General features: G+C 41.5%; 3 protein-coding genes across 4 annotated transcripts; 2 read left to right on the top strand and 1 right to left on the bottom strand.

Annotated features, from left to right (window-relative positions):
- Positions 1-1,064: 1,064 nt before the first annotated feature.
- On the top strand, positions 1,065-15,411 carry cpt2 (carnitine palmitoyltransferase 2). 2 transcript variants are annotated; one of them, XM_078946640.1, is made up of 6 exons: positions 1,065-1,216; positions 11,764-11,949; positions 13,091-13,171; positions 13,248-13,354; positions 13,425-14,726; positions 14,872-15,411. In XM_078946640.1, exons 1-6 carry the CDS (start codon positions 1,179-1,181, stop codon positions 15,198-15,200), a joined length of 2,043 nt encoding a protein of 680 aa, XP_078802766.1. In that variant the 5' UTR covers positions 1,065-1,178; the 3' UTR covers positions 15,201-15,411. The 2 variants fall into 2 exon arrangements, with proteins under 2 accessions (XP_078802766.1, XP_011472612.1); XM_011474310.3 differs by lacking the exon at positions 1,065-1,216 and adding an exon at positions 11,573-11,689.
- A 47-nt stretch (positions 15,412-15,458) lies between these two features.
- Positions 15,459-19,262, bottom strand: magoh (mago homolog, exon junction complex subunit). Its single transcript, XM_004068146.5, has 5 exons — positions 19,054-19,262; positions 18,498-18,556; positions 17,581-17,691; positions 15,724-15,806; positions 15,459-15,657 (listed from the first exon to the last, which is right to left on the bottom strand). The coding sequence occupies exons 1-5, from the start codon at positions 19,142-19,144 to the stop codon at positions 15,558-15,560; spliced, it is 444 nt and encodes a 147-aa protein (XP_004068194.1). The 5' UTR covers positions 19,145-19,262; the 3' UTR covers positions 15,459-15,557.
- Positions 19,263-19,800: 538 nt separating this feature from the next.
- On the top strand, positions 19,801-22,127 carry aatf (apoptosis antagonizing transcription factor). The gene has a single exon (XM_004068248.5). It carries the CDS (start codon positions 20,359-20,361, stop codon positions 22,033-22,035), a length of 1,677 nt encoding a protein of 558 aa, XP_004068296.1. The 5' UTR covers positions 19,801-20,358; the 3' UTR covers positions 22,036-22,127.
- The last annotated feature ends 797 nt before the right edge of the window (positions 22,128-22,924 follow it).

Genomic DNA, 22,924 nt, shown 5'->3' with positions numbered 1-22,924 from the left:
GACATTAGCTTTATTATCTTTATTAACTGTTGAGCACCTTTATTATGAATCATAGCTCTTAAAATGTGAAAAACTATATAAATATTAAAGATGAAATTTCTCAAAAAATATTGATTGTACAATGAATATGCTGACAAGTCTTCATTACCAGCTCATATAACTGTAGACATTTATTCATTTTTGAGAGACTGATTTTTATAGAATGATGTTTTCACGGAGGTTGCACTTTGTTGACGGTCCCTTGGCAGCGTCTTGCTGCTGTGTGTGTATTTACAGCTGGAAGAGATCATTTCTCATTAAAGTGCAGAAAAAAATATATTTTTTCTTTAGAAATGCATTTGTAGTTCACTCTCTGTGTGAGATCAGTTTTGACACAAGGAATGAGTCAGAAGTCAGAGTGCAGTTGTAGCGCACTTGTGATGTGCGCCAGCAGATTCAAGCACACACAGAAGCACATTTGAGCAATTGTGATCACAGATTTGAGGTTGTAACTCTAAATGAACACATGCAAAGGGGAATTTGTCTGTTCTGATTTTGTTTGTCAGACTTTACAGCAGAAGATTTTTACACACAGATGCAGATTTTTCGGTGCGCAAGTTTTCACATTCTATTTTACAAGTTCTAACTTCAAATCCACAAGCTCGTCCATTTAGACACATTTCTACCTTAATAGTTTGTGACCTAAAATCAAAGCGATGCATTTGTTCATACAGGTAGAATTATCTGATAAGGTAACACGATGGCTATGACAACCATTTTGTGCTATGGGTAGAAATTTTTCACGAGGTAGGATGAAGCGTTGCAAAATGGAAAAAGCACAGTCACACCAGTGTTTCTGTCGTGACCTGGGCAAATAAAGCAAATATTTGTTGGAAGACCTTAAAACTCTAGAATGGCTGTGGACAGTTATAAGCTAAGATAAGTAAACTGGGGCAACACCAGGAAATGGCTTTAAAAACAACAGTAAAGGTTTTAACTGAATTCTAAAGTTGACAGGAAAGTGAACTGAGTACCGGAGTGATGTGTGCTCGTCTGGATGTTCCAGCTAACAGTTGTAATGCTGCATTCTGAACTAACTGGAAGCCGTTGAGTGATTGTTGAGTGACACCAAAGTACATTGAGTTGCAATAATCAATTAGAGAGGTGATTGTCATGATTCGGAGGAGCGGCAGACCCAGATGCTGGAACCCAGAATGAGGACACAGTTAGGTGTGAGGTAAGTAAGGATTTTTATTCCTTCCTTCCAGGAAGATGGAGACAGCGTGAATGTAATCCAGAGAGGAGCGAAGCTTTAGGCGTGGCTGGAGGTAGTAGCGCGGCTAGCCGAGCGTGGTGTTTCCAGAACAGCGGGGGGGCTCGAACTGACTTCCACACAGGTGACACTCGAGAGCAGGAATCCTGAGACAGGAATAATAACGTTAGTTGCGAGATCAGCATAGGATGCATAAACATGAGCGAGACTGAGACCAGGTTAGTCACCATAAGGGGTAACGATCTGGCGATGAGTTGTGGAGCTGGGTCTCCTTAAGAAGGCAGAGTTGATGAGGATGAATTGGTCACAGCTGGTGGAGTCAGGAGCAAAGCAGAGGGGCGGGGCTGACAGAGGCGCCATGACAGTGATCAGGGCATGAATGTCTGTTTCGAGATCACTGCGACTCGGGGAAGGTTTCGTTTTAGCTAAAAGGTGCAAGTGGTAAAAGCTCATTTTATCAACATTATCAATCTGTTAGTTAAACTGGAAGCAACTGTCAAGATTCCAACCACCACCAGCCACCAACCACCAGCGTTTTCAAAACAGAACTACCCATCAGTCAAAAGCTTGATTCAATCCTTAGTTCCTCATCTCTTTCCAGTCTGGCTACATTTTTCCAAAACTATTTTTTTATTACCCTTTTGCTTTTGCTTTCTTTAGAATCACCTTTTTGCCTTTCTCTGCAGCACATTTTCTACTGACATGAGTGACTGACCGCCACCCATGTCAGCGTGTTGGTAAATACAGATCACACGCAGCCCTGCATCATCTCACTCCCTCTTCAATATTTAACACATATTTAGCACAATCACAGTGACACATCATAACTAGAGAGAAAAAACACCACAATATTTAAAACAGAACTACCCATCAGTCAAACGCTAAATGCCTCTCATTCTTCAGAGAATCGGTTGAGTGATGGTTGAGTGACACCAAAGTACATTGAGTTGCAATAATCAATTAAAGAGGTGATCGGGGCGTGAATGTCTGTTTCAAGATCTCTGCGACTCGGGGAAGGTTTCATTTCAGCTAAAAGGTGCAAGTGGTAAAAGCTCATTTTGACAATATTATCAATCTGTTAGTTAAACTGAAATTCTCTAATCCAATTCTCAAAAATACTCGAAAAAGTATTCCTCAAAAGGCTGGAAAATTTTGTCGAAAAACATAAACTAACATCTGACGACCAAGATGGTTTCAGAAAAAACAGATCAATATCCATGGCGATTAGGCAAGTGACTGAAGAAATGATTAATGGCACAGATAGTTAAGAGTTCACAGTAAAGGTGTTCATCGATCTGAAAAAGTGTTTTGATACTGTTGATCATAACATTTTAATAAGCAAACTGGAAGGATATGGAATACGAGGACTGGCATTAAACTGCTTAGACAGCTACATTAAAAACCAGCAGAAATTTGTCCAATTGGAAGATTGTAAATCATCCCTGCTAAATTTAAGGTGTGGAGTACCACAAGGGTCAATATCAGGTCCAACACTGCTCATACTATATATTAATGACCTCCACTTGGTATCAAATACACTCAAATACTTTTTATATGCATATATTATATATATATCATATATTTAAGCATATAGGATTTAAGTGACATTTTTGTTTTGTTTTCTGTCATTTTAATCTGTGCATTTCATCATTTCTGTAATAAGTTTGATAAATATGTGTAAATTCTTTATTGCTTTGACTACAATGCTTGAAATAAATCAATAAAATCAAAAAAATCAAATTAAATCATATGCCGACACCACAAGAATAGTCTGCAGAAGGCAGAATCTCAGGAAGTAAATAAAGAATAAGGGAAATTAAAACAATGGTTTGACAAAAATAAATTCTCACTCAATGTTAACAAAACTAAATTCATGATTTTCGGAAATCGCCACCTTCCTGCAGATCTAGAAATAAAAGTTGCCATTGATAATCATGTTCTGGAAAGAGTGACTAAAATCAGGAGTAATTATTCTTTTTATAATAACTGCCTTTTAGATGTTCTTAACAGTTTCGCTCCTGTAAAAACCCGGTCTGTTTCGTTTGTTAAATCTTCCCCCTGGTTCACCCCTGAACTCCATAAAATGAAAGCCAAATGCCGCCAGTTGGAACGGCTCTGCAAAAAAACTGGCTCTCCCCTTCATAAGGAAATCTACAATGAACATATTCTACAATACAAGGACTTGGTTTCTAACATTAAAACGAACTACTTCACTCAACTAATTGATACAAATAAGGGAAATTCCAAAATGTTGTTTTCTCTAATGGATAATGTCTTTCAACCCCGTAACAGTTTTCCCCCTCATTTTTATTCAGATGAGCACTGTAATTCTCTTCAGTTATTCTTTAACCAGAAAATTCTAGATATCCATCAGCATCTCCATTCCTCCACCTCTCCTCCCGTCCCGTCTGACTCGTTTTCTGTAACTCATATATTCACTTCCTTTCTCCTCCCTGATTCCAGTGAAATTTCCCGCCTCATCCATAAGTCCAAACCATCCACATGTTTGCTCGATCCCCTACCAACATCCCTGGTTAAATCCTGCCTTCCTTCTCTTCTTCCCTTCATTTGTGCCATTATCCACTCCTCATTGACATCAGGTATTGTCCCCTCACTCCTCAAGATCGCTGCCGTCAGACCTATCCTAAAAAAACCTGGCTCAGACCCCAATTCCTTTCATAATCTTCGTGCTATTTCCAACCTCCCCTTCATCTCAAAAATTCTTGAAAAAATAGTCGCCTCCCAACTTTCCCATCATCTCACCCAAAATGATCTTTTTGAACCTTTTCAATCTGGTTTCCGTCCCCTTCATAGCACAGAAACTGCCCTACTAAAAATCATCAATGACCTTCTCCTTGCAGCTGATTCTGGACTCATCACCATCCTCATCCTCCTCGACTTGAGCGCAGCATTTGACACCATATCTCACTCCCTCCTCCTCCACAGACTGTCAGCCCTCGGTATAGAGTCCACCCCCCTCCGTTGGTTTCATTCTTGTTTTTCAAGCCGCACTCAGTTTATTCAACTGAATTCTTTTAAATCCCAACCCTCACTCATTTCATCTGGTGTTCCTCAAGGTTCTGTTCTCGGTCCCCTCCTCTTCATTACCTACCTGCTACCCCTTGGTAATATATTCCGTAAATTCAATATTGATTTTCATTGTTTCGCGGATGACACTCAGCTCTATCTGTCCAGTAAACCCAACTCTTCTATTCCACCTGCCTGTCTGAAATAAAAACCTGGTTCACCCTAAACTTCCTCAAACTTAACAGTGATAAAACCGAATTACTCCTTGTAGGTTCCAAATCCACCCTTTCCAAAGTTTCTAATTTTACCCTTTCCATCGATTCCTCTGCAGTTTTCCCCTCCCCTCAAGTAAAGAGTCTGGGTGTCATCCTTGATAGTACATTATCATTCCAATCCCACATCAATAGCATTACTCGGTCAGCCTACTTTCATATACGCAATATTAATCGACTCCGCCCCTCCCTCACCATCCACTCCGCCTCCATTTTAGTTCATAGTCTGGTCACTTCTCATTTCGACTATTGTAATGCTCTTCTCTATGGTCTTCCCAACAAAACACTAAATAAGCTTCAATTGGTCCAGAATTCAGCTGCCCGCATCATCACCAGAACTCCCTCCTTCCATCACATCACTCCCGTTCTCCAGCAGCTGCACTGGCTTCCAGTAGCTTTTAGGATTAAATTCAAGCTCCTTCTTTACACTTTCAAAGCCCTCCATAGCCTGGCTCCCTCCTATCTCTCTAATCTCCTCCATATTAACACTCCCTCTCGCTCTCTTCGGTCTTCTTCTTCCCTTCAGCTCTCTGTCCCTCCGGCCCGTATGGTCACCATGGGGAGCCGTGCCTTCAGTCGCTCTGCTCCCCAACTCTGGAACTCTCTCCCCCCAGACCTCCGTAACACTGACTCCTTTCTGATCTTTAAATCCAGACTCAAAACTCATCTATTTAAGCTTGCATTTCCGGAACACAATTTCACATTTTCTGTCAGCTGATTTTACTAATGAATCCAATTTATTTATTGTTTTTAACATGTTGTGATTTTATTGTGTTTTACCTCTAACTACGTACGGTGACCTTGGGTGTTTTGAAAGGCGCTTTAAATAAAATGTATTATTATTATTATTATTATGGACGACAATATAAGCTTTAAGCCACAAATAAAGCAAGTCAGAGCTAAAATTCGTGAAAGCATAGCAGTGTAGGGAAAAACGCATCATACACTCACTCACAAAGCACGTCTACTAATATATTATTCCATAATACTATCACATTTACAGTACAGTGTAGGAGTTTGGGGAAATACTTATAAAACAAATCTAAAGTGTTTGTAGATTTTACAGAAAAAAAACATTTAAATAGTTTATGGTGTGAATTATGGGACACATACAAACGCACTATTTTTAAAGTCGGGTTTATTGAAACTAGGGGATGTAGTGAAATGGAAGACGGCTCTCATCATGTATAAAGCCAGAAACATTTTAATTCCAATAAACATACAGCAAATGTTCAGAGACAGAGATGGGAGTTACAATTTAAGAAAACAACTGAATTTCAAATAGCGGTGCATTCGCACTACAAAAAAGAAAATGTTTGTCAAATTGTGGTGTGGATTTATGGAACAGATTGGATAAAGGTTTAAAACAAAGCAAGCGTTTCGCTTCATTCAAAAAACGTACAAAAAGTCACTAATAGAAATTATTAAGGCCAGAAATGATTAATAACACAAAAGATGTAACTTTTGCACAGTTGGCATGCAGAATGTAACATGAATGTTCTCTACAAATCTGTAAATACAGAATTGCGCATTGTACATATCTTTAAAAATAAATACGCGCATCATCAGGTGTTGTAAAATAGGTGTGGGATCAGACAAGATTTCTCTTCAACCCACTCCTTTTCATGCACACTGTCTTACTTTATGTCTATGTTAAACGACTGTGTTGATTTGTGTTTGAAATAAAGAATCTGAAACTAAAAATAACTGTCAAAGATAACCCCCAGATTCCCAACAGCGGTAGAGTCAGCTGTAGATCTGTCACCAGAACAATGCTCTCTGTTTTTGACTCATTCAAATACAGAAAAGTCTGGCTCAACCACTGCTTTACGTCATCAATACACTCAGTCAAAACATGTTGTGAGCTTTTTTCTCAAACTGAGGGGTAGATATATCTGCAGATCATCTGCATAAAAAGGAAAATAGACATTATCCTGTGCAATGAAAGAACCAAGGGGCAGCAGATAGGAAGAAAAAAGAGCAGGACCAAGCATAGAATCTTGCGGTACCCCACAGTACAGAGGAGCCACTGATAAGAATGCCTCACCAGTCTTAACAGAAAAACTTCTCCTTGTTAAATAAGACTTAAACCAGTCAAGTGCAATTCAAAAGTAAAAACTGCAGATTGTGAGGATATAGATATGACAGTGGTAGAAAAAATGTGGTGAATAGTTTCTCTGAGCCGTTAACACATTTGTAACTTATCATTAGAAACTGGAAGATTCCCAAACCAAATGAAAATGGAAAAGAAATCACCGTGACAAAATCCCCCTGAAAAAGCAGAGACAAGCACCCATTTACAAACGATAGAACTGTTTCTCTCCTTCCACAATTTTCTAAAACTCTAAAACAAATATTTAAAGATAAATTTGTTACATTTATTGATAAATATAACATCAAGAATAAAAATTAATACAGTTTTACAGAATCAGAACAACTTCAATGATTCTCATTGATGAGGAAATCACAAATGCTCTGGACAAAAGAAATATGCAACTAGAATTTTCCTTGACTTCAAAACAGCATCTGACTCTCTCAACCATGACATCTTTCATGACAAATTGGAAGCATATGGAATAAGAGGAGTAGCTCCAAATTGGATTAAAAGCTTTTTACTGGAAAGAAAACAATGGATCAAGATTGATGAATTCAGAGGCCAAGATTATTTGTAGTTGTGTCTCACAAGGGTCAATTCTGGGCCCACTTCTATTCAAAACTCACAGAAATTGTATCTTCAGTGTTTCAAAACCTTTAAATCTCATATGCAATTGTTTGGCTCTCTGCAATGGACTTGCCATCATGACAGAACTACAAGCTGGCACCTGGTTTGGTGGGTTTCTTTCTGGTTCCTGATGTGGTTAACCCTGTTGCTGTCAAACTGAGACTGGTGTGACGACCAAGAGTTCACCTTACCTTTCATGTCTTGAGAGTCAAGCCTGTCAAAAACGGTGTGTTAGTGCCTGACTCCATCCACTATCCAAAAATATTTATATATATATAAAAGGAAAAATTCAACAAGGTAAATGAATTAACTTCTTCCAGCTCCTTTTTCAAGCAATACAATAAACTCTAGTTCATTTTAGTTGAAAAATTTTATACCAAACTATCGTGTTATATGTGTGTATTGTATGCATTACTATAAAAATTCTCTGATTCTGATAATGACATTATCTACTTGTATTTTTGTATTATATTTGTTATTTTTTAATCAATACATTACTTTATTTCTGAAATGAATTTGTTGTATCAGTATGATTTCTTTTTGTACTGTTCTACAATCAATGCTTGAACCAGAATTAAATTAAATTAAATTAAATTAAATTAAATTAAATTAAATTAAATTAAATTAAATTAAATTAAATTAAATTAAATTAAATTAAATTAAATTAAATTAAATTAAATTAAATTAAATTAAATTAAATTAAGTTAAATTAAATTAAATTAAAACCTATGAACATATCTGTACCTCTAATTCTTTGGTAAACACCAATATGTTTGATGGTATGATATGTTGCTGTCTTCATGCGCAGACAGTATGTTTATTACTTTACTGATTATTCTACTGAGCAGCGCTTTTTCACAAAAAGAAGACATCAAAAACACCAGAATGTTCATAACAGAACCACCCATCAGTCAAAAGCTTGATGCCTCTTATTCCTTAGAGAAGTTTTTTGGGGAAATCCTTACATCCTCATGTCTTTCAAGACTGGCAACATATTTAAAAAAAGAAAAAAAAAATTTAACCCTTTGGCTTTTGCTTTCTTTAGAATCACCTTTTGCTGAATCTTTTGCCTTTCTCTGCTGCACATTTTCTGCTGATATGAGTGACTGACCGCCACACATGTCAGTGTGTTTGGTAAATCAAGATCATACGCAGCCCCGCATCATCACACTCCCTCTTCAATATTTAACACATTTTAAAGAACCGGTTTTTTGTCACATAATGTCAGGGTTTCGAAATGACAGCACTGCACATTACAATAGTCACATTTTTAACCCTTGTGCTATCCTAGGGACTTTAACATTGGGAGTTGGGTCATCTAGACCCACTAGACAGTGCACTGAACCTTTTTTCTTCAATGATTTTTGATCTTCACTGGTGTCCATGGATTACATGAAATCTTTCCATCTTTATCCACCTTTGTCATGGTAGGGAGAACACGTCAATGTAAGGGTGGGGTCATCTAAGACAGCACAAGGGTTAAAGCTTTAAAACACCTCTTAAAATCAAATGCCAGTTAGCACAAAATCCTTGTTGGACTGCAGAGACCTGCCATGCGTTGTAGCCGTTTGCTGCAAGGAATTATATTTTTACTTTTTCATGGGTTGATGTGCCTCTGGGGAAAACGCATACTAAGATGTATATTTTTTGTGCACCATCTATAGGTAGACAGCAGAACTACAGGAAGAATAAAACATTGTTGAGGATTCCGTTTTTTATTGCAGTTTGGCGGGTGTGATTAAACAGTTTAAGGGCCGCATATGGATTTGTTAATGAAAAAAACTATGTAAAAAAAAAATATATATATAGTCGACTTGCAGAAATCATCAATCACCTTTTCAAAGTCTGTTTGTGGTTTATGTATTTCAAGTTTCAACCGTAGTTCAACACCAGTTTTTCAGCTTTCAGTTTCAAGTTATCGTATTTTGGCTTTCAAAACGTTTGGCCTCAATTTGGCACCATAGATCCACGGAGCCCCTAAAGGGACAATGAAGAAGAAGAAGAAGAAAAAAATGAAGTAAAAAAAAAAAGACTAGCTGTAAGTAAGGCTTTTCTTTTCTTATTTCCTTATATTGTTTTCCGTCAATGTTCCTTTAGGGCACATGTGTCAAACTCAGGCCCGCGGGCCAAACTTGGCCTGCAATGTAATTATAATTGGCTACCGAGATCATATCAAATATTATATGACTAATATTACAAATCCCACAATGCATTGCTAGTATGTTGGCGCGCAGTCGAAACCGGCAAGCTTCCTTTTTTCTGTTGACAGTCATTGATAGCCATGCTCCAGTCACATGAGAAAAATTAATTTCACCCTCCACAAAAATGGCCAAACGAGAGATGGACAGAGGAGGCAGTTTATCTGTTCACTAATATAAAGGACGGATCTGTTTGTCTTGTGTGTGGAGCTAACGTGGCTGTAACGAACGAATATAACATAAGAAGACACTTTATGAAAAGTTTAAATCAATCAATCAAACTTTATTTATTAAATAGCGCTTCTCATGCAGTTGTGCAGCTCGAAGCGCTTTAACATTAAAAACAGAAAACACACAATATTACAGTAAAAACCCAACCAACCCTTCACCCTTCCCACTCCCCTCCGTTAAAAAATATGACCCATGGCCCCCACGTACAAAGAATGATGACTATGTAACTGTTTGTAAGTAAATAAACAAACAAATAAAGAAATATACAGACAAGTAAGGCTTGGCTCTGCCATGAGTAACAGTATTTGGGAATCTCTTCATACCAGGAGCCAGCCTGGCAATGGGAGCATCACCACAGCGCCCACCTAGACTGGGACAACGACGGGGTCCACTTCACAGCCGTGAAGCTGCAAAGTTAGACTCCAGCTGCCCCAGCAAGGGCAACAACCACGGCAACAACCACCGACCAAGCCGGCAAGCCCTGGAAGAAAAAATCCCCACAATTAAATGTGGGATAAAATTTAGCTCAGAGTCAAAAAGTATGCCTAGGTTTCTAACACATTGAGAAAGTCTAAAATTATGAAGATGTGGTGAAATCATCTCTCTCTTGTCTTCAGAACCGATGATTATAACTTCAGTTTTGTCCTGGTTACGCTGTAGGAAGTTTTCTGCCATCCATGACTTTATATCTAAAATACAGTTTAAAAGAGTGTCAACAGGTTCAAGGTCATCAGGAGACACGGCGATGTAAAGCTGTGTATCATCAGCATAGCTGTGAAAGTCAATGCCATGTCTCCTGATGACCTCCCCAAGAGGCAACATATATAAATTAAAAAGTATTGGACCTAAAATCGACCCTTGGGGAACCCCACAACTTATTTCATGGATTCTTGAAGAGCACGTATCCATACTTACATAAAAGTGTAAGGTAAGAGTAAAACCACTTAAGAACATTTCCAGAGAGGCCCACTAGACCCCTAAGTCTGTCTAATAGAATCTGGTGATCTACTGTATAAAAAGCAGCACTAAGATCCAGTAGCACCAGAACAGAAAGTTTCTGTGAGTCGTAGTTTATTCTAAGATCATTACCGATCTTTAAAAGTCCAGTCTCTGTACCATGGTTTGTCCTAAAGCCAGACTGATATTTTTCTAAAATTTTGTGGGTATTTAAAAACTGATGCAGTTGAATGGCGACACCTTTTTCTGTAATTTTACTCAAAAATGGTAAATTGGGTACGGGTCTGTAGTTATCTAGATTTTTTGGATCTAATTGACTTTTCTTTAGAAGGGGCCTCACCACCGCCGTCTTACAGGCAGAGGGGAAGACCCCCGTCTGAAGAGAGCAGTTTACCAAATTTAAAAGCTCTGACTCAAAGAATCCATAAAATGTTTTAAAAAGTGAAGGGGGAATGGGATCTAAAAGGAAGGTTGTAATGTTTACTTGGGATACTACTCGACCAAGCATCTCCGCATTAACCAGGACAAAACTCCCCAGTGTTTCTTCTGGTAGAAACAATGCTGGTGATCTGTTAAAACCAGTGTATGGCATAGATGAAATGTTTGATCTTATAGCATTGATTTTACCCATGAAGTGGTCTGCGAAGTCCTCACATGCAGCATTACATGATGGCATGGAGGACTTGTTAAAGTCTTTGTATATTAAAATATCAATTGTTTTAAAAATAAAGTTTGGTTTGTTTTTTTAATGAAATGACTTTTGAAAAATCATTTTCAAACATTACATATCAGTTGCAGTTCATTTTTCAATAAATATTGAGTTTGGCCCGTGACTTTACTTCACTGCTTAATTTTGCCCCACTGTGACTTTTAGTTTGACACCCCTGCTTTATGGATCTGCTACTGTAGGGAGCTTTGTCATTTGTGAGATTCAATAAAGTTAAACAGAAAAAAATGTATCACGTGACGCGCGGTTCCAGTTGCACTTCCTGCTTCTAGTCTACCTTCCTCCGCTGGTCTTGGGGTTCTGGTTCGTATTTTATGCGGTATCTGTTATCAGCTGGTCGTCTATCCAGCCTCTAAGGCGCTGTCATTTCCCCGCAGAATTATGGCGGCTTTGGTTTGGGTTCAGCGGACCGCGTCTCTGAGGAATCCCGGGAGTCTGCTCCATTCCCGGAGCCCAGTTTTGCGGCTTCGCTGCCGGTTTCATGTGGGCAGGAAATCCTGTTCCTCAGAGTTCCTGCACCGGAGCGTGGTTCCGTCCATGCACTACCAAAAAAGTCTGCCACGGTAAGTATGTGCGCGAGGGGTCACAGGGACAAGCTAATTTAGGTCAGAGTTCACACTCAAGAGCCAGCAGGCGGCGCTGCTGAGAACCAAAGGGCTTTATTGTGACTTGTGTTTGCTCTGCAAAGAATGCAATGAAATGAAATGGCTGAAACCTAAAACAAATAAACAACCATTGTGTAAAAATGAATAAATTAAACTGGGATTAAGTAAATATGATCAAAAATGGCATATAAAACAATACGGAATACTGTATATGCATGTATTAAACAAATTGGTTACACTGGCTGGGTTGTTTCATTCATTTGAATCAAGCTTTATTCGTCAAAAGCAGAAACAACACAAGGTCAACAATGTTATGAAATGCTTTGGATGATAAGAACCATCTGGTAAACTAATAAAAATAAGACTAATTTGAAAAATATGTATTAGTTCCAATTTACCACATACTTCCCATCATCGCCGACTGTTCATGACTCAGAGGGCTTCAGCATTGAAGGTTTCTGTCAGTCCTGATCTAATGACTGCATGTCCTCTGTGTCTCTGGACAGCAGTCATTAAGGATGACTGTGGAATTTGGGCTTTAATGAACATGCTACCACCCACCCCCCACCCCAGGCATTCCAAATAGGAAGTACTCACTGGTTCCACAAAGCCAAAATCCCATAGACTAGAGAAATAAACAACAGCTACTCAGTCATTCTACTTGTCGGAATAAAAATTCTTGCCCTCTAACCTTTTCAACATGCTCTTTTTTTGTCATTTTTTACATGAATTGGTTCAAGTTTGACAAGATTTAACTTTCAACAAGCCCAAAAACAGTCTAAAAAATGTGCGTAGCTATGCATCAAGGCAAGAATTGTAAATGCGGATTGCCACGTTTACATCCATTTACATAAACGTTTCATTGGAAATGTGAACTTAGCTTAAAGGTTTTGGTTCCAACTTTTCACTTTTAACCACAGCACAGGTCTGAATGTTGCTATTAAAGTATCTTCCAACTTTAAATGTTCAATCATTTTGTTTTTCTCTGATTGAACCTGTTTGACACAGAGGTTAAACTGAGCAAAACTAGTTTTATACATGATAATTTTCTTTCTGTTCTATGAAGCCTGGTTGAACTGATTGTCTTTTCCTTGATCAGACTACCCATCCCCAAACTGGAGGACTCCATCAGCAGATACCTGGCTGCCCAGATGCCTCTGCTGGATGATGATCAGTTCAGGTCTGTTTTCTGTTGTTGGTCCCCTTGTTGTTATCACCTTAATCTTAAATCGAGCTGCCTTTTTGTGAACATCTAGAACCACAGAGAAAGTAGCTCAAGACTTCCTGAAGGGGGAGGGCAGACAGCTGCACGAGGAGCTGGTGCTCATGGACAAGAACAACAAGCACACCAGCTACATTTCAGGTGTTAGTTTGCTTCACAGCATCACAGACAGATCATGCTAACAGCTGCTAACATGTCTGCCTGTCCGCAGCTCCGTGGTTTGATATGTATCTATCTGCACGCGACTCTTTGGTGTTGAACTTCAACCCCTTCATGTCCTTCAACCCCGACCCGAAACAGGAGTACAACGACCCGCTGGTGCGCTCCACCAACATGGTGTGTTCAGCGGTGCGCTTCATGAAGACGCTCCGGGCCGGCCTGCTGGAGCCCGAGGTTTTCCATCTGAACCCTGCCAAAAGCGACACGGCCACGTTCAAGAAGTTCATCCGCTGGGTCCCGTCCTCGCTGTCCTGGTATGGAGCCTACATGGTGAACGCTTATCCCCTGGACATGTCTCAGTACTTTCGTCTCTTCAACTCCACGCGCATCCCCAAACAAGGGCGGGACGAGCTTTTCAACGATGAGAAAGGCCGGCACCTGCTCGTTCTGAGGAGAGGAAATATGTACGTCTTTGACGTTGTTGATGGCGATGGCAACATGGTGAAGCCGGTTGAGGTCCAGGCCCACCTGAAGTACATCATGTCTGACCCAAAACCGGAGGCGGAGTTCCCGCTGGGGGTCCTGACCAGCGAGAACCGGGATGTCTGGGCAGGACTGAGGGAGAAGCTGATAGCCGCTGGGAATGCAGAGGACCTGGGAACGGTGGACAGCGCCCTCTTCTGCCTCTGCTTAGATGACGAGACCATGAAGGATCACATCCACATCTCCCACAACATGCTGCACGGCGATGGCTGCAACCGCTGGTACGACAAGTCCTTCAGCATCATCATGGCTAAAGACGGTCAAGCCGCCATCAACTTTGAGCATGCTTGGGGCGATGGCGTCGCCGTTCTTCGCTTCCAAAACGAGGTCTTCAAAGACACCACGGAGCGGCCGCTCGTGCACCCCGGCTCTACGCCGGCAGCAGACTCTGCCTCGGCCGTGCGACAGCTGGACTTCAAACTAACCAGCGAGCTGAAGAACGACATCAAGAAAGCCAAGCAGAACTTTGACTCAGCCGTGTCCAAGCTCACCATCGACGCCATGGAGTTCAAGAAGGGCGGGAAGGAGCAGCTGAAGAAAAACAAGCTGAGTCCGGATGCTGTGGCCCAGCTGGCTTTTCAGATGGGTTTCCTGAGGCAGTACGGGCAAACGGTGGCTACCTACGAGTCCTGCAGCACCGCAGCCTTCAAGCACGGCCGCACAGAGACCATCCGGCCAGCCACTGTACACACCAAGCGATGTTCCCAGGCTTTTGTTCATCAGCCGGGCGCCCACAGCGTGGAACAACTGCGCGGCATGCTGCACGAGTGCTCCAAATACCACGGGCAGCTCACAAAAGAAGCAGCTATGGGTGCGTATGAACCACAAAGGCATGAAAACCAGACCATAGCATTTCTTTTCAGAGCCAACCCTCATACCTGCTTCCATGACAACACACCACTTTAACTAAGGCCAACATTTCCTAAATAACCCCCACTTTTCCTGCTCTCCCCCAGGTCAAGGATTTGACCGTCACCTCTTCGCACTGCGCTACCTAGCTACCTCTCAAGGACGGCCGCTGCACACCTTGTACACAGACCCCGCCTATGCTGCCATCAACCACAACATCTTGTCCACCAGCACCCTCACCAGTCCTGCTGTCAGCCTGGGGGGCTTCGCTCCAGTGGTGCCGGACGGGTTCGGCGTCGGCTATGGCGTCCACGATGACTGGATCGGCTGCAATGTGTCCAGCTATCCAGCACGTAACGTGCACGAGTTCCTGCAGTGCGTCCACAAGTCTTTGGAGGACATCTTTAGCGTTCTGGAGGGGAAGCCGCTCAGCTGAGATGGAGTCATCAGACTTTGCCTTGAGGGTAAATGATTGTAAGATTTGGGAAACTTACTGTATGGACTTTAATTCACACGTGAATCATTGAAGCAGATTTTATACAGCTGAACACAGCGTGCCTCATTAATGAAGATGAAGAAAAGTCGTACCTCATCCGTTGATGTTCTGTCTGTGGTTTAATTTAATAATAAAGCTAATGTAACTAAGACTTTGACATTGTTGTCTTTAACGCTCATGAAGGAAGGATGCTGCTGGTTTTCCTCAACTGTTTATTCAGAATAAAAAATTCCCCAAAAAACAAATGTACAAACAAAGTAGAAGAACATAAACGTGCACGGAAGTGACGTGCGCATCTTAGATGGGCTTGATCTTGAAATGCAGGCCGATCAGACTGAAGACGAGACACTTGAGGTCCTGGACCAGGTAATAGAAGACTCTGAGACCTTCAGGATCCCTGAAAAGGCACTGAGGTCAGACCAGACCGGAACACATGGGAGCAGCCTCTGGGGGAAATACTCACTTTGACTGATTCACGTCGATTAAGGACCCGATTTTAGAAGTTGTGAAGGAAATGTGCTCGTCTCCGATGACGATCTCCAGCTCCTGTGAACATGTCACATGACCATCAGCAGACCATCTCAACATCAAACCAACTTCTGTCAAACACAGAGCGAAAATACATCCATCCAAGAAAATGTAAATGTATTTAAATAAAATTCAAAAAAAAACTTGAGAATAATAATTAAAAAAAAGTAACTAGTGTAAAGTGAAAGACTAGAGCTTGTAATTACAGTTGAGGTTAAAAAAATAGATTTATCAGATTAAATTAATCTCCAAATTGATTCACCCAAAACAAAAAAACTGATTTTTTAAATCACTCGTGTTCCATCAAGCAAAAGAGATGTTAGTTCAGATTTATGGATTCATAGCTTGAAAAGGGTGATTCGCTGTGGCAACCCCCTGATGGGAAAAGCCGAAAGAGAAAGAAGAAGCTTTATTACTAAACAATCCACTGTTTTTCAGTTCAAATCTTCTTCCTCTTTCGGCTTCTCCCATCAGGGGTCGCCACAGCGAACAAGTCGCATGGTGAAACTTGGCAATGTTTTACGCCGGATGCCCTTCCTGACGCAACCTTCTCAAACCGGGCTTGGGACCGGCACAGAGGTAGAGAAGGGAACAGGGAGCAGCCCGGAGTCGAACCCTGGTTTCACGGACGGAAGGCGCAGCAAATCAGCACGAGCTAAACCGGCTCCCCTGTTTTTCAGTTCAAATCATTAGGAATATAAACACATTTTTCATAAACTAAATGTTTAGGATGGATATTTAATAAATTATAGACAGTCATTTTGAATTAAATCAATTTGATTTCATAGTTTGTTCTACAGTTGTACTACAAATGATAACAAAAGTGATAGAGAAAAGCGTTGGTATGCTGTAAAAAAATAAAACAACAAAAGATAATGAAAATAAAATGTATTTAAGTCGAACCCAAAATGCTAGTTTCAGGCTTCTGAGGACTGTCCAATGGCGTTAGGATGAGGGGTTGCTGTAGGTTTAAGTTCTGGGTTTATTCGGATTGTTTTTACAGCCCCTAGAATCACTGATGAGAAGTCCTGTTAACTTATGTTAAGAGGCTCAATTTTCAAAGGGTCTTATCTAAAGTTACCAGGTTTGGGGGAAAACCCCCCAAAAAACGTGTTGTGACAGCAGGCTTGGATGGTCTACCCCTTCCTCAGTCATATGCAAGTTTGCTCAGCCTCTCTGTTCTGGGTCTCAAACCTTAAATAACGACAGTCGCCTCGCTGTAAAACTTTTACATCCTTTTAAAAAAAATACGTTTTAATGGAGGATGGGGGTAAATATCCAACGTTATTCACATGATGTCTATATCCTACAAAGGAATCAGCGTCGCATGCCACTTTGAAAACCCACTTCTATGAAAATTGTGTTTTTGGAGGACATATGTAAAGAAAATTCCGTTTTATTGCATTTCTGAGTATTTCTTTATCCAAATCATTGTAGCTGAGGTGTAGAAGCTACAACGACAAGCCACAAGCTCTCTGCTCCGGTTCATTCTGACGCACCCACTAGTACTCGTTTGAGCTGGTATGTGGCTCAAAACTCTACGGCTAGGTAGCTCCAATATTGCTCACCATTTTTGTTGCACCGGTAATGTTAGGTTGGGGGTGTGAGGGGGCTCTAAGCTAGCGGGGAGCATATGTAAACAGATGGATTATGGGAAGTAGAGATACGTCTACTCGACGGCAACTGTCCAAAACGGAGGAAGCGTTGATCACAGTGGGACTATTGCTTCACTGGGACACACATGCCAATGTGTGAATGTAAGCGAGTGCCAACAGTGAGATTCATGACAGACCTGTCTTCCAACTCTGTCAGGTGGCGGCCACAGAGCATCATCTTCCTTGGTTATTTCGCTGTCGTCAATGATCCTCTTGAGCTCCTCCATCACACTTTTGTGCACATAGGCCTGCATGGGACAAAACGAACAAGTGTCAGCACTTTTTCTTTTTTTAAAACATCTGCAAGACTTAAGAAAATACACTTAACACACTTTCAGACACACTCAAATAAACGTGTAAACACCCTCGTCCACGCATGCATTAAGACGCATAATCACTCATGAACTCCTTAGTAAACATACGCTTCAAAACAATCAATAAATTCAAAAGAAAAGAATTTTGTGAGCATAAACTCCATAAAATACTCTCTACACTTTTTAGCACTACTTGTGTGTGTTCACTACAGGCTTGACTCACAGCATGGATTCACAAGCACTCTAAACACACATTTGTGAACATGCTAAAATACAGATTTGAGAAGACACAAACCACAACTCCTACATGCACACACTGTTGATAATCGTTAACACACTCAAACACACATGGGTTAGCACGCACAAACACATTTATCTGTGCACACACTCATGTGCAATCTCAAGAAAACTCAAAAAGACAAAACACACACACAAACCCTGCAACAGAACCAAATAAAAGCTCTGAAGCAAGAGGCACATGGATCAGAACCACATGTGTGATTGAGGATAAGAACCACTTGTGAACTCTGCACCAGAGCAGTGTTGGCTCATCAGAACCACACATGGATTCTGGATTTAGAAAAAGCGTGTTTCAATCTAGATCAGAAACACACTTTAATTGTGGATTAGTACTGTAGATTCTGGAACAGACCACCGAACTGAGACTTCAGATTCTGGATCACAGAACCGGATTTGGACTCAGCATCCAAGCCAAACTTACATTAGGGATCGGCACTTACCTCCTTCCTGATCATGACGTCATTCTTGTAGTTGCTGTTGTTGGCGTACCTGAGTTTACCTGCAGGGAAGCAAACAAGTTGGTGAAGATGAGGAAGACTCCTCACGGCTTATGTCTCTCATTCATTCAAGCGAATGTAAAAACAAATGGTTAGAAACACGCACACGTGGACGTTTACCATTCAAATGAGACTTTATTTAAAAAACAGGAAAGTTGTGTGGCTCAAGATCACCTTAACAATCAGTTTTAATCATTAAAAAGGTTTTAAAGTCAGACATGGTGTCAGCCTGAAAAACTTAGAATCCATTACACAAAAGAGCCACATGATGGCTAAAGGCAAGCGGCTCTGCCTCCATTAGCTTAGGGCTACTTACGAAACAAGGTGGAATTGTAGCGAAAGGGAGGGTTTTAGGCGGGGTATAAGGTTTTACTCCTTCTTCGACGAAAGATTAGTGTTAATTTTCAGTTTTAAGTTTAGACAAATATGGCGCTAACACCAACGCGGCCCGACGTAGCTTAGCCGCGTTAGCCGGAGCTAACCGCCGAACAGGACTCACCGTCAGGCCGAAACTCAAATTCCAAAAACTCGTGTCCAAACTTCCCCTTGTGCCCGACGTAATACCTCAGATAAAAATCACTTGTAGACATGTTTGCTCCTAAAATGACTCTGCGGGTCAACTCAGAATATCAAACCAAGTAGCTGGAGAAGCCCCGAGTCGCCGAGCATTTCACGCATGCGCACTCGAGTCGAGACCACAGATCTTTTTACACCTCAAACTTTGTCTTCCAGGCGTAAACAAGATTCCCGCTGAGATCTGCAACAGCGACTTTGGAAAGTTTTTATTCATAGATGGCCAGAGGAATGAACAATTAACATTTTCTTGTGGAACATCCTGTGGCAACGTTACATGAGTTTAGCACAATTAACAGCTATGTGACAGATAAGCCTTGGCTATCAAAAGTCCACCTGAAATATAAACACAAAGTACATCTCAGTTTACTGTAAACGAACACTTGCAGTACCTTATCAGAATTAAGCAAAAAAGAAAAAAGAAAAAAATATCTTCCAAAAGTAATTATTTAGCACTGAAGAATCTGGTGAATAAAAAAAGCCCGCACCAGGAATGTTTTAAAACTATATTTTGAGAACATCTAATTAATAAAATAATCAGCTCCATAGACTCCACAGCTGCAGCAAATTCCTCCTCATATTGCATGTCTCTTTGATTTTTTTCTGCCGGTCTGCTTTACTGACAAGCAAATCTGCTTTTCAGCACAAAAAATTCTTAAGTATTTCCTAAAGATGTCAATTTAAATTAATTTAAAATAATGAAAAACAAATAACGAAATTTTAAAAAAGTAAAAAAAAAAGATTTTAAAAAGTTGTAATTAATTTGAAAATATCTAATGGTCTACTGTAATCTTGAAAATAAAACTCTCCTGATTCTTTAACAAAACATTTTTATGTTTTTTTTTAATTAGGCCATGAAAACCTCAAATTTCTTTGATCTTACTTTTCAAATTGAAGTGTTACATTTACTTAATTTCTTGCAGCACAGAACAGAAAACGTGTGAAAACTGTCATAGAAAGGAACAAAATAACGTATTTGGGGTTTTTTTTAATTAAAATTTATTTATTAAGTTACAAGCTTGCTACTATCTATTTAAATAGAAGCGCACAGTTTGTTGTCTGGCTTCAACGTGGCTCCAGTCCAAGTTTTTCTTAGGGGAAAAAACGTAATGAAACAAACACGCGAGTGTTTCTGCCTTGCAGACAGCGTTCAGGGATAATCCAAATACCTGTCGCGTGTTGCCTGCGTCACCGTCGTGCTGTCGCCTCAGTGCTGCGTGCATGGCTCGGAATGGCGGGTTCTTTTTCACAAGCGCTTGAAGAACTTCTGAACCCTGAGCCCACATTCATAGATCCGGAGGATCACGACGTTCAGGAGTCCACGCGAGCGCGCGTAATCCACAGACCTAACGATGAAGAGGAGAAGGACGAAGACGAACAACACGCCACGAGCGCGCTGCGGATACGCAACTGCGATCCGCAGTCTGACACGCGGTACAAGGGGAGGGTGGTGACCCGGAGACAGCTGCTGGATGAAGAGGAGGAAGAGGATGACACCGAGGAGGAGGAAGCTGATCAAAAATGTAACAAACCATACTTGAAAGAGAAGAAGGTGAAGTTGGAGGGGGAAGAAGAAATCAGCGAAAAAGATGAAGATGAGAGTGAAGAAGAAGAGGAAGATATGGAGGAGGAGGAAGATGACGATCATTGTGAGGAAGAGGAGGAAATTCAGGATGGTGATTCCCTGCAGGATTCTGATAATGCCTCCTTGATGAAGACCTCTGACTCCTTAATGGACTATCATCGTCTGGCGGAGGGCGTGGAGGATCTGGAAGTTAGCGAGGAAGATGACGATGAGGAGGAGAGTGGAGAGTCTGGAGAAAGTGATGAAGAAGATGAATCTGTTGAGGAAGAGGAGGGTGTGCACACATTTTCTCAGGACAAAGTGGACGGGGAGGTGGAGAAGGGGATGGCTGTGAGGAACCAGCTGGCTCTGTGGGACCAGTTCCTTGAGGCCCGGATCAAGATCCAGAAGGCTCTGGTGTCGGCTAACCAGCTGCCGCAGCCTCACACCTTCCCAGAGTTCCAGAAGAGGGGCGGCACAGAGCTGCAGGGGGTGCTGGGAAACACCCACAAGGCTTTGAAGGCCCTCCAGAGGTCCCTGCTGGAGCTGCAGGACCTGCTGCTGGAGCAAAACCCAGACACGAAGAGCATAGCGGGTCACAGTGAAGATGAAGAGCTTGTCAGTGATGAAGAGCATGCAGAGCGGCGAGCGCCGAAGCGAAAGCTGGAGATGGCGGACTACCCAGCCCTCATGGCCAAACGCTTCTCCTCCTTTGAGTCTTTCCGCACCGCCACGCTGCAGAAGTGGGACGACAGAACCAGGCTGGCGGGGGGCCGCGGCGGCGGGGGCTTCGGGGCCTTTGACAGGAGTGTTGTGACCCAGGTGCAGCAGGTGCTGGAGGACAAGGAGAGGCTGGTGCAGCGTACCCAGATGCAGCGCTCCGAGTACAGAGTTCTGGGGAGAACGGAGAAGCGCCTGGACACATGTGAGAACACAGGCGAGCAGGAGGGGCTGCCGGCCTCCCTCAAACCCAACAGCCACCTCAAACATCTAGACGAGGACATCTTCGACGACGACGACTTCTACCACCAGCTCCTGAGGGAGCTGATCGAGCGCAAGACCAGCGCGACGGATTCGAACGAGCAGCTGGCCACGGGCCGGCAGTGGCTGGCCATCCAGAAGCTGCGCAGCAAGATGAAGAGGAAGGTGGACACCAGAGCCAGCAAGGGCCGCAAGATCCGCTTCCACGTCCACTCCAAGCTGCTCAACTTCATGGCGCCGATGGACAACAGCTCCATGAGTGACGAGGCGCGCAGCGAGCTTTTCCGCAGCCTGTTTGGACAGAGCACCCTCCTGAGGCCGGAGTGTAATCTATTACTGCAGGACAGCAAAGTAAAGGAGTAGTTTTTTCAGTCACTGTCAAAATCTGAGGGTGGAAATCTGTAATCTGGTTTGAAATGTAATCTTGTTTCCTTTAATAAAATTTGACAAAAGTGCATAGGTTTCTGCTCTGCTAGTGGGAGGGAGGAATAAGTCAGTGGAAAAGTTTGAAAAAAAGTACTGAAGCTCAAACTTTATTCAACTCATAAACAAACAGTTCAAGGACAGCAGTACAGTGGCCCAGAAGGGTCACAACTCTTTAGATTTTGCAACACAGCATAAAATAGCACACTACAATTCATCACAACACCAAACAAATTAACTCACAACACAAACCAATAACTTACGACACTTGAACTCACAACACAACAGTTGAACTCAAAATGGAAGTTAAATTCAACAGAAGTTGCTGTGCTTTTATTCTGAAATTCCACTGGGCTAAAACATTGGTGGTCACGTCTCCATTCAGGGTTCATAAACTCGTTCAAAGATTCTCCTGCAGTTTCTCTGAAGCTGAGATTTGTCTGTATGTCAGCCGCTTCCTTCCGTGTGTTTCTGTGACCCACTTTGCAGGCCCTCTCAATAATCCGAGAGGGGAAAATAAAAAAATAAATAAAATTAGGGGACCTTTTTTATTATTAGCATTGTCGCTATGAAAATAAGAAAAATGTCAGTTTGTTAAAGTTTGACAAAGATTCACAGATTCGGACTTCCGGCCATCAAAACTCTTCTGAACAATTTTATCAAAAGGCAAAAAAAAAGATTTTTCTTTAGAAATGCATTTGTAGTTCACTTTCAGAGTTAATACAAAATGATTGACATACTTCCATTTGCATTTAAACGTTTATCAGAAGAGTTACTGAGGCCGGAAATCTGTAAATATCTTTCAAACTTTAACAAACTGATAGTTTTC

The sequence above is a fragment of the Oryzias latipes genome, chromosome 4, assembly GCF_053564925.1.
Source record: "Oryzias latipes strain Hd-rR chromosome 4, Olatipes_Hd-rR_3.1".
NCBI lineage: Eukaryota > Metazoa > Chordata > Actinopteri > Beloniformes > Adrianichthyidae > Oryzias > Oryzias latipes.
This window is presented reverse-complemented; position numbering and strand designations above follow the sequence as displayed.

Bases quoted from the DNA above. Each gene is read 5' to 3' on its own strand.
- cpt2 (XM_078946640.1), top strand. From the start codon at position 1,179: ATGCTGGAACCCAGAATGAGGACACAGTTAGGTGTGAG. The intron at 11,950-13,090 runs GTAAGTATGTGC...TTCCTTGATCAG, and splicing joins TACCAAAAAAGTCTGCCACG to ACTACCCATCCCCAAACTGG. The intron at 13,172-13,247 runs GTCTGTTTTCTG...GTGAACATCTAG, and splicing joins CTGGATGATGATCAGTTCAG to AACCACAGAGAAAGTAGCTC.
- magoh (XM_004068146.5), bottom strand. From the start codon at position 19,144: ATGTCTACAAGTGATTTTTATCTGAGGTATTACGTCGGGCACAAGGGG. The intron at 15,807-17,580 runs GTCTGTCATGAA...ACATGTTCACAG, and splicing joins CTGACAGAGTTGGAAGACAG to GAGCTGGAGATCGTCATCGG. The intron at 15,658-15,723 runs GTGAGTATTTCC...GTGCCTTTTCAG, and splicing joins ATCGACGTGAATCAGTCAAA to GGATCCTGAAGGTCTCAGAG.
- aatf (XM_004068248.5), top strand. From the start codon at position 20,359: ATGGCGGGTTCTTTTTCACAAGCGCTTGAAGAACTTCTGAACCCTGAG.